The 12,807-nt window shown below is 42.5% G+C and overlaps 1 protein-coding gene across 4 annotated transcripts; it reads right to left on the reverse strand.

Annotated features, from left to right (window-relative positions):
* Nucleotides 1-658: 658 nt before the first annotated feature.
* On the reverse strand, nt 659-10,591 carry LOC120017602 (centrosomal protein of 68 kDa-like). 4 transcript variants are annotated; one of them, XM_038960464.1, is made up of 7 exons: nt 10,466-10,591; nt 5,889-6,249; nt 4,357-5,707; nt 4,038-4,252; nt 3,350-3,472; nt 2,967-3,063; nt 659-2,345 (listed from the first exon to the last, which is right to left on the reverse strand). In XM_038960464.1, the coding sequence occupies exons 2-7, from the start codon at nt 6,201-6,203 to the stop codon at nt 2,164-2,166; spliced, it is 2,283 nt and encodes a 760-aa protein (XP_038816392.1). In that variant the 5' UTR covers nt 6,204-6,249; nt 10,466-10,591; the 3' UTR covers nt 659-2,163. The 4 variants fall into 4 exon arrangements, with proteins under 4 accessions (XP_038816392.1, XP_038816393.1, XP_038816395.1 ...); XM_038960465.1 differs by lacking the exon at nt 10,466-10,591 and adding an exon at nt 9,477-9,617; XM_038960467.1 differs by lacking the exon at nt 2,967-3,063 and having other exon boundaries at nt 2,266-2,345.
* Between the last annotated feature and the right edge of the window lie 2,216 nt (nt 10,592-12,807).

Raw genomic sequence — 12,807 nt, forward strand, 5'->3', positions numbered from 1 at the left:
TTTTGTTTTAATTATTTATCCTACATTTATGGCAAATAAGTTGCACCAGTAATTTAGGATTGGTTTGCAAATGGGCCATTACCTGTGGAATATCTTCATTCAGAATTGCATATATAAAACTGTTTTTTTCATAATAAAGGCAACTAAATACAGTTTTAAAATAAATCTGTTCCCATTTCTCTAGCATCGTTTACTAGTTCCGTGTTGTTGCTGTATGGATGTCTTTGTACAGTGGTAGTGGTCTGTCCAGATATCATTCTGTGGTCTGGTCATTCTACAGGTCAGAGTAGAATGCCTGTGTGTCACATTCTCATGAGTCCCCTCAGTACACCAACTGCTCATTTCAGACTTAAGGAAAAGGTCAGAGATTCACAGTTCCTTGGATCTTACAATATGCCAAGCCACATTTGTTTGTAACTACAGTATTTTCACTGACCTGGCCTCCATTGATCTGCTCCATAAGCAGCTGAAGTGTGACCTGATTTCCAGTAGACCCGACTCAGCAGAATTCCATAGTTGAGGAAATACTGTTCCATGAATCTGTGACCTGTAGACAGCCCATTTCCGATTACTCAGGTTTAAGAGCGAAAACTCAGTAGGCAGCACAAATCTGATAATTATTATACCCGAGCTCTACCCAAACTGATTATACATTAAATGAAGCAGCCAGATAAAAGGTTTGTTTAATCAGAAGGAACAATGTGTAGTTTTCACCAGGCTCATTCTGTGAATGAGGATAACAGTTTGATGAACAAAGTTTTCCATGGTGTTTAAAAGTTAACATTCCCAATTGATTACTACAGTAACAAAGACAGTTAAAAACATCCTGCACGTTAAAAAAGGCTAGTTATGTCTGAGCGCTCTATTCAATCAGATCCGCTTTAGCCAACATCTGCAAAGTGGTCGTTTTGGCAGTGAAGGTGGAACTGCGTTAGAGCTGTCAAATCCACAAGCGGCTCCTGGCATTATACCTAAAGCGGACATTGCCCTTGGCTGCACCGAGTCTCATTAAGAGAAATCCCATGCAGCCTTGTTTACATTTTAGAACACTGGAATTTGAAAAGAAATCCTCATTATTTAGTTGAATGATTTTCAAATTGAGCATAATTATTTCCATATAACCTACTTTCTCATTCTGAACATCTTAACGCGAGGGGTGTGGCTTTGTGACAAATCAAGAGCAGCTGCTCACCAATTTGACAGCGCCAACGCGGTTACACCTCCGACGCCGCCAAAACATCAGGTATGCATGGGGGTGCCGACTATTGCCCGTTATGATTGAATTTAGGCACTTTTCATCCAGGTTTTCCATGCATACAAAAAGTATCAAACTCATAAAAACATGGGACCTCCAAACTGTGCTGTTGTCTCTGGCTGGTGATTATCACAGAGGCCATATCTTGCATATAGCTGCCATCTGATCAATGATATGATTTCAAATACAACTGTAAGGGCACAATGGTTCACCATCCTATATTACCAATCTACATATACAACATCAACACAAATGCAGACCTTCACTTCTGTCAATCCAGGAAGAAGGCTCAACATTATGTACCAGAGACAGGTGACACAATCTGAGGCCATAATCAACTGGTTGAGTTCACCCTGAAAAAAGACTTGCTGGAAAATATTGCAGTGCTCTACCCAGTGTACTAAATTCACAGCACCTTTAGTGAAGACACTTAGATGCCACAGAGGGATATCAAAATAGGTTAAAAAACATTATGTCATGCATGTAACAGAGTGAGTTGCAAGAGGAGTGCAATAGGTCATTATTAATAACTGTGTAACTCAAATGATTAAACATCTGCTTGAGCATATATCACAAGGCAAATAATACTTTGCTTCTTCAGCACACATTATGCATACATTTAAAAAGCACTTAAGAAAACAATGAAACAAAAGCATGACAACAGTCAAGTGGTTCTCTTTTCAACACAACGAGGTCATTTCCTTTAAGGAATGTTAGTGAAGACGCTCCTGCACCTCATCAAGCCTCCTCCACCGATCTGCTCTCATTCTTCTTCACGGAAAAGGATAATTACTTATGATAAATAATACAACTGATAGCCCGAAACTAGACGGTGATGTATAGTAATCATAGCCCGATCTCTATGTAACCACAGAAACATACTGTCCATATCTTGCATGGAGCCTTCACTAAGCTGTCCCCTGGACCTCCACGCTATCGGTGTCCCCAGCGCCGGTCTCCTCTGCCCCGCAGGGCTCCCTGGGCTGGGTCAGGCTGTCCATGGCCGAGAGGATAGAGGAGAAGAGGTGCTCTGAGTGAGTCTCCAACGCCCTGGACTGCCTCTCAATAAGACCAAGGGTCTCTTTCAGAACTGGGGGACATAAGAGGAAGAGAGTAGTATAGGGAAGAAAAATGAAAAGAGGAAGAGAAAAAAGAAATGGAAAGCTTTAGTGACTGCCAGACATCTACAGTATACCAGTGTTAGCTGTTAAACTGACACGTATGAGACCTGAAACCAAGACAAGCTCGCCACTGTTAGCAGACAGGAAATGTTACCCTTTGATCAAGGTAGCCTTCACACAAACATGTAAGCTAATCATGTAATGTAATTTGAATTTGGAGCCCTTTAAAAAAAATAGGCAACGCCCACTTCAAGAGTCTCAGATGTTGCTGTGTCACGCAACTCATTTGACTCTCCCTTTAGTAAAGGAGCACAAGCATATTTCAGAATTCACAAAGGGAAATAGAGTAGGGTGGCGTGTTGGCCTCATCGTCTTCTTTCAGTAAAAAAACATAACACTTCCACAACCTTTACTATGAAGGAGTCTGGTCTGACAGGCTGATCCGCTTGAGTTGAGATCGGGGTCATTGCTGTGTGAAGGAAGCCTCATTTATCGGTCCTAATAGTCAGGGTGGGTGACACCTGAGATCCAGTAGGTAACAATGAAATAGCTGCAGGCAAAGAGAAACTAGTCAGTGATGGAAAGCTCACCGGGAGAAGTGGAGGTCATACAACCCAGGAGAAGCTCTCCAGTCTGCAGAACAGAGGTGGTCAGAGGCTGGTGGGCATTTACTTCTCTCTGAAACCTCTATGGAGGGAGAGGCAGGGGAACGAGAGAGAGTGATGAGGGTGAAAAAGACAAAGGGGAAAACAGAGGGAGTGGGGAGACAGAGGCATATAGAGATAGAAAGATGGCAAAAGACAGAAACAAAAAAGAGAAAAGGGGGCAGAGGGGGATGAATAATTATAAGCCACTTCCCTTCTCCCAAGATACTACGCCAAGAGTTATCACTTTTGAACAAGGACGTGCATTGTACACCCACAGAATAACATATAGAATTGATTTATAGGATCTTTGGGTGTAAACTACGGACCTTATAATCCGCCAGGGAAGACTTGACACTCTCGATGTCCACAGAGGGCGGAGCCAGCACCTCCATCCTCTCCACCACAGTGTACAGCCATTGGATGAGCTCCTCCAGGTTAGAACAGAAGGTCTGATGGGTAAACAGGTTGTCAGTCCCAGAATTAATATCAAACTGCACCACAACCGTTTGTTCGTGGATTTGGATTGAATAGAGGTGAGACCTGTGTACTGTACATGTATTATGCATTATAAACTGGGTGGTTCAAGCCCTGAATGCTGATTGGCTGACAGCTGTGGTATATCAGACCGTATACCACAGGTATAAAAACATTTATTTTTACTGCTCTAAATTACTTTGGTAACCAGTTTATAATATCAATATGGCACCTCTGGGGTTTGTGGTATATGGCCAATATACCACAGCTAAGGGCTGTATCCAGGCACTCCACGTTGCGTCGTGCTTAAGAACATCCCTTAGCCATGGTATATTGGCCATATACCACACCCCCTCGGCGTTATTGTTTAAATATACCATTATCAACACATTGCATTGATTGTATAACGTGTATTGTATTCCATTGTGTTGGGAGGTACTGTATCATATTGCATTTTTTTTTTACATATTGGTGGCAGAGGCACACCCTTGTCATTATATTGCACATAATAAAGCGATTATTTTAGCTCTCTGTCCTTACCTGGATGTGCTGCATGAGGGACTCCCTGTGCCCCTGCTCCCCCTGGCTCCCCCTCTGGAACTCAGGCAGGGTTAGTCCACTCAGCTGGTCCACCATGGCCTCCACCTCTCTCAGACTGGCCCTGCTCACTCCCCTGCCTGCTACCCCAGCCTCCATCCTAGAACCAGAGTTTCTGGCTGCTTGGGAGGATTCCCCACTATGTACCACTTTAGAGACTAAAAGTGTTTGAAGTCAAACATGTTAAGTTAAGAAATATTACAAATACAATAAAATACTATATTCTTTTAAAGCCTACTGAAATGCTGCCACCAACACATACCTTTATTAAAGTATTGAAGCGCTTCAGAAATGGACACCTCTTTCTGCTTCTCATCACCCTCTCTTTCTTCCTTTTCATTCTGCTCCTGTTCTTTTCTCTCCTCCTCTGCCTCCTGTTTCTCAGCCAGGGTCATGGAGGACTGGACGGAGGTGGTCCCCCTCTCCAGGGACTCCCAGCTGGCTGTGACAGGCTGACTGAGTTGGGCCGTCACCTCCCTGACCTGCCGGGACAAACCCCGGAGCTCCTCCAACTGCTCCGGAAGAGACCAGAACTCCTCATCCCAAGCCCCCCCTCTGAGGCACCCTGGCTGGGGAAGGATACTGGTTGTGCGGATGAACGTGGTGGAAGAGGAGATGCCGTGATGGCAGTAGCGACCTTCCCCGATATGATGCAAAGGATCCAGACCACCACCTCCACTACAGTCCAGACTCTCCACGGATAGACCAATAGGGTCCGCAGAAGTTAAGGGGCTACTGGAAAGGAGACCATCCGAAGACTTGGGGTGTGAGAGCCCACGCAGCTCAGATGACCTCTGACCTATACCCGGCATCCGCCTCTCCCTAGCCGTCCCCACCCCTGCCGTGCCAGTCAGGGAAAAGTCCAAAGCTGACAGGCTGGTGGAGCTGCAGATGCGGTCCAGGTCTATTCCTGAGTCCTGGAGGTTTGGGTCTGTCTGGATTAGAGGTCCACCCCCTGCATCAGAGGTATCCCACCCACCTACCACCCTACCTGGCCTCAGAGGGTAGGTGTAGTCCAGGAGGGCTTGGTACTCCTTATCAGGGTCCCAGCTCGAAGAGCGTCGGTCTGGGGAGGGGGGCAGGGAGCTGGGAATGGCACAGGCCCAGTAGTTGGCCTGGTGGGGGGACATGGTGTGGAGCACAGGGTTGGAGTAGCCCACTGAAGGGCCTACATTTAGATACATTTCCCTTCCTCCTCCACGTGATTGACAAACTTCACCTGCATCCAATCTCAGCTCTGTCCATCTCTGTCTGGACGGGCGCGAAGGGGGGGTGTAGGAGGGCGAGAGGGGGGATAGCAGAGTGGAGGTCCACTTGGAGTTGAGTGGAGTAGAGAAAGTACGGAACTCCAGGGGTGGGCTGGAGAGGCTGCGTCGGCCAGGCCTGCTGCCAAGGTACGATGAGCTGAAGGTGGGTTCTTCATGTGACAGACAGGTCCTGAGGTCTGACACCCCTAGGGAGGTGCTAAGGTCCTCTCTGGAGGCTGAGCAGGTTGAGATGTTGGCCTGAGAGGGGTTGAAGTTGTCTGGGAACTTCTGTTCAGCCCATCGGGTCTGGAAGTCAAACTCGCTATGATGGTGTGCTTCATTACTGCTACCTTCCCCCTGTCGCTCCTGTGGTGAAAGAATAGGGAAGGAATAGGACATTTGGTAGAGCTAACATACAATGTGGTGTTCATTGTTGTTATTTGTACAGTAGTAGTAGAATTTTTTTTATGTGCAGTCAAAGGTCATCTAAATCAAACATGTTTCAATACTTGTCATAAGTCATACAATAGTAGCAGTCCTATCTCACCTTTTCTGGGTGCTCCTGTAGGTAGGATTTCTTTAGGATGGAGGTCTGCTGCTCTGTGGTGGTGACCAGCGGTTTCCTCATAGAGTACTGCCTCCTGTCACTCATATACCTGGAGGTGGGTGCCATGGTAACACTCTTTCGGGGACCACCCCGGTCCCTGCCACCTGTCCCCTTCTCCCCATCTTTGTCATGCTGCGTTGTGGTTGTCCCCGTCCGGATAAACTCTGGAATCCGGGTCTTCCATCGCCCATTGCAGCCCTTGGACTCCATCGGGGAGATGGATGCTGGGAAGGCCCTGTCAACTCCCAGTGCCATGGTTACGGGGAGAGGCCCAGAGATGCGTCATGTGTCCAAGCGACCTCTGAAATTGACAGCAAAAAAATATACATTTCAGTCTTTAAACAGTTGTTGTGATGTAAACCAAAGACACTTGTGCTGTACTACTGGTACCGTGATCTGTTGTGTGGTCAGGGATGGTAGCACAGATAAGAGGAAGAACACTGCCCTTTGTCCACTTCCGCAGTGTACCTTATAGTAGCATAGCTACAACCAGACAGACCAGCCATATAAACAAACATTTAGCATCCATCCAGCCACAGCCGCCAGTCAAGTCATGCTGAACTTGCAAATATAAAACCATCATATTAGCTGTATTCGTCACGAAGTTGAATAGCTCTCATAAGCTCGATTATATTTAATGATAGTGAGATTCCATCCTGGACTCATTAGGAACCAAAATGATTGTAAATATAATTGTAAAAACAGACAGCTAATGCTCTGTGTGTCTGGGGTGTGGCGCTCCCTCTAGCGTCCTCCCTGCCGGTTTGAGTATGTCTTGTTGCCATGGGGCAATTCCACAGTAACGGAATTACGCCAACTCCGATTTTTCACTTTAAAATCTATACCAAACAAAAACCATTGTTTTCAAAGTTTAACAAACCGTAGAGAAGTCTATGCACAATAACTACTTTTAAACAATTTCCACTGGAACATTTTACAAAAACCCATTTAATGGAAGAACTGTGCAGATGCAAAGTATTGTAACAGAATTACAGTAAATCTCCCTCTGTTTTTTATGCGACCACATTTTCCAAAAACTCTTAAATATCTGCTCCGAATTAAGATATATATTTTTTTATTGGGTGTCAGCTATGACATGACATCTAGAGTTTAAAAAAAATATATATATATTTTGGTTATTGAACTACAGTAAGCGAAGTGGCTTCACACCCGGTAACAAAATTACGGTAACGGAATTACATCATGGGTCCCTGATCTGTACTACACAAAAATGCATAATTCTGGATATAAATGTAATTCTCTTCATGGTGATGTATTATGAATAGGTACACAAAGGTAGAAATAGGCAATGGGTATTATTCTACACACTGGCTATTATTCTAATGAAAATTTGGTTGGTCCGGACCTAATCTGAACCAATCATAGACATCTATGTTTCACAAGTTTGGACATCACAGTAGAGTGCGGTACAGTACAGGGCAGTAGAGTACAGTACAATATACTTTACTCAACTTTTATTTACTGTACTGTGTTGTCCAAACTTGTGAAACAGATGTCTACGATTGGTTCAGATTTGGTCCAGTCACCAATAATGGACGTTTATGTTTGGGCCAAATCAACGCCCATGGACGTTGAAATCAAGGCCAGGGCAGACTGAACAAATTTCAACAACCATGGATGTCCAGTGTCGGTCGGTGCTCAGTGGGTGAGGATGCTGGTTACAGTACATGGAAAGAGGGGGCTCATGGGTGTCATTAACAGCCAGAAGAGGTAATAAATGGAGAGGGCTTTTCTCAATTAGATTTGCTCAACTCCCGCGTCCTCTCTCATCTCCTTTTAAAAAAGGTCAAAGGTAATCAAGCAGAGGCAGCGCGGAGAGTGAACGTAGACGAAAATGTACTTTTATGAAATGAGAAGCACCTTCTCCCCTAGCGTGCCATGTGGCAAATGGCGTTTACAGGGGTGGTTCCCAAAATAAGTGTAAAGTGATTTATGCAAGAATTGTATAGATAAAAAGGAGAAGTAGAATATTGTTTTTAAATGTGTGCATGCTTTTCTCCTCCGGCAATACAACATCTGATTCAAAGGGTGTGTGGCAGATATCAAACTCTTCCACGGTAGGACACACTTGTTCTTCCTCGCCAAAAGGAGGTTATCAAGGAGGGGAGGACAGTCTTCCGTTGGCCTCCTAACAAATTGACACACTCCGCGACCACTTATCGGTTTCCAGGTCACGGAGGAGAGGACAGACTTTTGCCCAAATGAGAAAAGGCCATAGAAGAGAGAGGCAGCGAGAGGGGGAGGGGTTGTCTAGACTGTTCACATTCTCGCTTTGACCACTAGAAGTTAAAACCAGAAAGAAAACCTGTATGAACATAACCTGTATGAACATAACAGTATGCCATTGGTAAGGATGACAGTAGCAAGTGACCAAACTGTGGTTTGTGACTACTATGATTTTGTATTGTAGCCAATTCAATTGCAGTAAATCCGTTACGGATGTTTTTGTAATTCTGTTACCGATTTGGTAACAGAATTACGTGTTTTAATCACTTAATTATTCATATACAAAAATGTAAACCACTAAAAACACTTACTAATTGATAGTTCTACCTTTACTTGTTACTTCTGTGAACTTTCATTATCCTCCCTAACAAGGGTGATAAATTACATAATATCTTAAAGATGTGGGTTTTTGGTAACGGAATTACAAGGCACAAGGCAATGTTTCTTAACTTATACGGCAAAACATTTCCCCAAAACTAAATATGAAAATGTTGATATTAGTTGGCAGGAGTCTTTACTTCACATTGTGTTTTGATGTATTTCTAATACTTTTTATGTTAGATGTTTTCTAAGACACATATTCCATCTGTTTAACCAGAAATCAAAGCCATTACTTATGCAAAAAAAATTAAGATGGAAAATGGTTGGAAAATGTATCTATACCTTCATTTCCCCAAAATATAGACTTAGCTTTCATTTGACATGCTCCTATAAACGTCACATGGTGCTGCTCATGGAAATAACCCATGGCAAACGACTAGAGTGGCTCTCTAGAACGCTGATCATGAGGGTAGTGTCAATCAAAGCTTTACTACAGAACAAAGACTGACAGAACACTCTAGAACGCTGATCATGAGGGTAGTGTCAATCAAAGCTTTACTACAGAACAAAGACTGACAGAACACTCTAGAACGCTGATCATGAGGGTGTCAATTGCCTACTAACAATAATTTGATTTGCCCCATTTCCTTCTTTGTTACCTTTATACCTATACTACAAGATATGATATAAGTGCAGAAAAAAGCTTACTGTGTTTGAATACAACGAAAAATACACTTATCAATTTAATCTAAGTTCATTTCTTACCTCTCTCTTGAAGCTGCCACTGATCAAATTAGTTTAGCCCGCTGTGCCTCTGTTACTCTCATTTGAGGAAGAACAGTTGTGGATACTGGCCTAGCAACAACATGTTTGCCTTTACTCACACATGGCATAGGTACACTCATTGAATTACTGATACTGTTGTTCAAGAGCCAATGAGTCTTCTTGTAGCTTGCTTACCTGACTTTTCTGGGAACAAGACTCATTTCCTTGTATAGATTTCTTATTATAGAATCAGCCTAGTAAGACTAGATGTATTTGGTGATATAATTTGATGTATTTTACTGGATAATCTTGGACACTTTAGATCTGTGAATTCGTAAAGCCTAGAGCAGCTCTCTGCACCTGTGTGTTTGAAAGTGTTGCTCAATTATTTTCCAACAGTCAGGGTATTTATACATAGACTTCAAACATTAACTTTGAGCCAAGCTGCCCTGGCCTTCCCTTGAACATACGGTAACATGTAGGCCTTGTCCAGCCCAAGATAATGAGTCCTTGTGATGGGTAGAATGCTTGGCTGGCTACCCAAACGCCACATTTATTCTCCACAATGAGTCTGGATTTGAGTCCCTCCCCAATGATTTCTAGAACGTTAACACATTCTAGATGGTTTGATTAGTCCCAGAAACCGCTGGTACAAAGCAGCGTTTTGAAAATTCGTTAACGGCTTTGAAACGCTGATTGGTTAGAGATGATCCAATTGCTGATGACTTTGTTTTGTACAATGACGGCAGTCTCAGACTGATGTAGCGAACATAACAAACACTGCGTAAGAATTCAGTTTGAGTAATCAGGCAAGTATAATGCTTAGCAAACTATCACTCTAGTAGTCTAGGCCACTAAATATAGGTATAGTTCAAAATTTGAAATGAACTATCCACAAAGGCAACATTCTGTAAGACAAAGGCACTAGTTTATCCTAGGCAGCCGCTAGTGCGATCTAGCGCCCACTAGAGGCTGGCTAGGCTACACTAGCTATATACCTCCAGAGAAACCCGTGACAACACATTCAAAATAATTATCAATGTAAGGTCTACAGTGTGTACCGAGAGGTTACTGGTTTTCAAATAGCTAACTGCTATCCTCAACCAGTCCTAAAATGACATTAGCAGCCCTAGCCATTTATTAAGAAAAGCATTCACTCCACGAGAGGCTCAAACAGAACATACCTTATTTCTTTAGCGCACGCGTCTGTTAGATTAATGTATTCCAACTAAACGTGTTGCAATGCACGCATCCTTACGGTAACATTTGTTTCACCACGTCCCTTCTTGTAACAAAGATACATCGGCAAAGGAAATAGTTCAATTGTAAACAGGCGTGGCAAACGGAAGAGGCTACTGCACAGTTTCAGACCGTAGCTAACACTACCCCCTAGTGGGGCCACATCTGTAACAATTACTGTAGTTCCTTCATTTTTTATTATTCAATGCATTCGTTTTCACATTGATCACAATATTTCATAATTTAATATCACAACTGGACTCAATACGGGTTGAATAATGGCATATTGGTGTGCTGGTATTAGAACACTCATGTAATCTCAGTTTGTTTTAAAGAATCGTCAATACAGCCACAACGTATCAGACCATCGCAACAGATGCAGATGCATCAATACTGAACAAAAACATAAACGCAACATGCAACAATTTCAAAGATTTCACTGCGTTACAGTTCATATAAGGAAATCAGTCAGGACATTGCTTACATCCGCTATGACAGGCTCATTGTCCACCCTACCAGAAGCCTGGAAGGGATGAGAAAGCCAAGCCAAGCCTATGGGTTCATAGCTTCAACACTGCAGCACACACACACACTTACACACACCAATTGATTAATGGACTGCTGAATGTATATTTTTTTCAATGTCTTTGTTCGCTATTTTCCACATTATGTCTATCTCTGATAAGCTACACAGGAAAGGGCTGAACATAGCCCATATTAATATATGTAGCCTTAGAAATAAGGTTAATTAAATCAATAACTTGCTAACATCACATAACATTAATATATTAGCCATTTCTGAGACTCACTTAGATCATTCATTTGATTATACAGAAGTAGCAATACAAGGATATAACATCTATAGAAGACACAGAAATGCTTATGGGTGAGGTGTTGCTGTATATTATCAGAGCCATATCCCTGTAATGCTTAGAGAAGATCTTATGTCAAGTGTTATTGAAGTGTTGTGGTTGTAGGTTCACTTGGCACATCTAAAGCCTTTTCTTTTGGGGTGTTGCTATAGGCCACCAAGTGCTAACAGTCAGTATCTAAATAATGTGTGAAATGCTTGATAGTGTATGTGATATAAACAGAGAGGTCTACTTTCTTGGGGACCTGAATATTGACTGGTTTTCATCAAGTTATCTGCTCAAGAGGAAACTTCTCACTGTAACCAGTGCCTGTAATTTGGTTCAGGTTATTAATCAACCTACCAGGGTGTTTACAAACACTACAGGGGCAGCAGGTAACCTAGTGGTTAGAGCGTTGGACTAGTAACCGAAAGTTTGCAAGATTGAATCCCCGAGCTGACAAGGTGAAAATCTGCCGTTCTGCCCCGGAACAAGGCAGTTAACCCACTGTTCCTAGGCCGTCATTAAAAATAAGAACGTGTTCTTACCTGACTTGCCTAGTTAAATAAAGGTTAAAAAAACACTACAGGAACAAGATTATCCACATGTATGGATCACATTTTTACTAATACTGTAGAACTTTGATCTAAAGCTGTATCCGTACCCATTGGATGCAGTGATCACAATATGTGGCTATATTCAGGAAAGCCAAAGTTCCAGAAGCTGGGCCTAAAATAGTGTATAAGAGATCATACAGATTTTGCTGTGACTCTTATGTGGGTGATGTTAAAAATATTTGTTGGTCTGATGTGATTAATGAGGAGCATCCAGACGCAGCACTTGATGAATTTATGACATTGCTTCTTCCAATAATTGATAAACATGCACCTGTTAAGATACTGACTGTTAGAACTGTTAAGGCTCCATGGATTGAGGAAAAACTGTATGGTTGAAAGAGATGGGGCAAAGAGAGTGGGCTAATAAGTCCGGCTGCACATCTGACTGGCTTACTTACTGCAAATTGAGAAATTATGTGACTAAACTCAACAAAAAGAAACTGTATTATGAAGCCAAGATCAATGATATAAAGAATGATGGGAAAAAAATGTGACTACTTTAAAATAAATTATGGGCAGAAGGACAAATTCAACTCCATCTTTCATCAAATCAGATGGCTTATTCATCACAAAACCATTTGATGTTGCCAATAATTTTCATGATTACTTCAGTGGCATAGTGGGCAAACTTATGCAGGAAATGCCAACAACGAACAGTGAGCCATCGTATTCATGCATAAAAAAACAAATAATGAAAGAAAAGCATTGCAAGTTTGAATTTTGTCAAGTTAGTGTGGGAGAGGTGAAACATTATTGTTATGAATCAATTATGACAAACTTCCTGGAATTGACAACTTAGATGGAAAGCTACTGAGGATG

Source organism: Salvelinus namaycush, chromosome 22 (assembly GCF_016432855.1).
Source record: "Salvelinus namaycush isolate Seneca chromosome 22, SaNama_1.0, whole genome shotgun sequence".
Taxonomy (NCBI): Eukaryota; Metazoa; Chordata; class Actinopteri; order Salmoniformes; family Salmonidae; genus Salvelinus; species Salvelinus namaycush.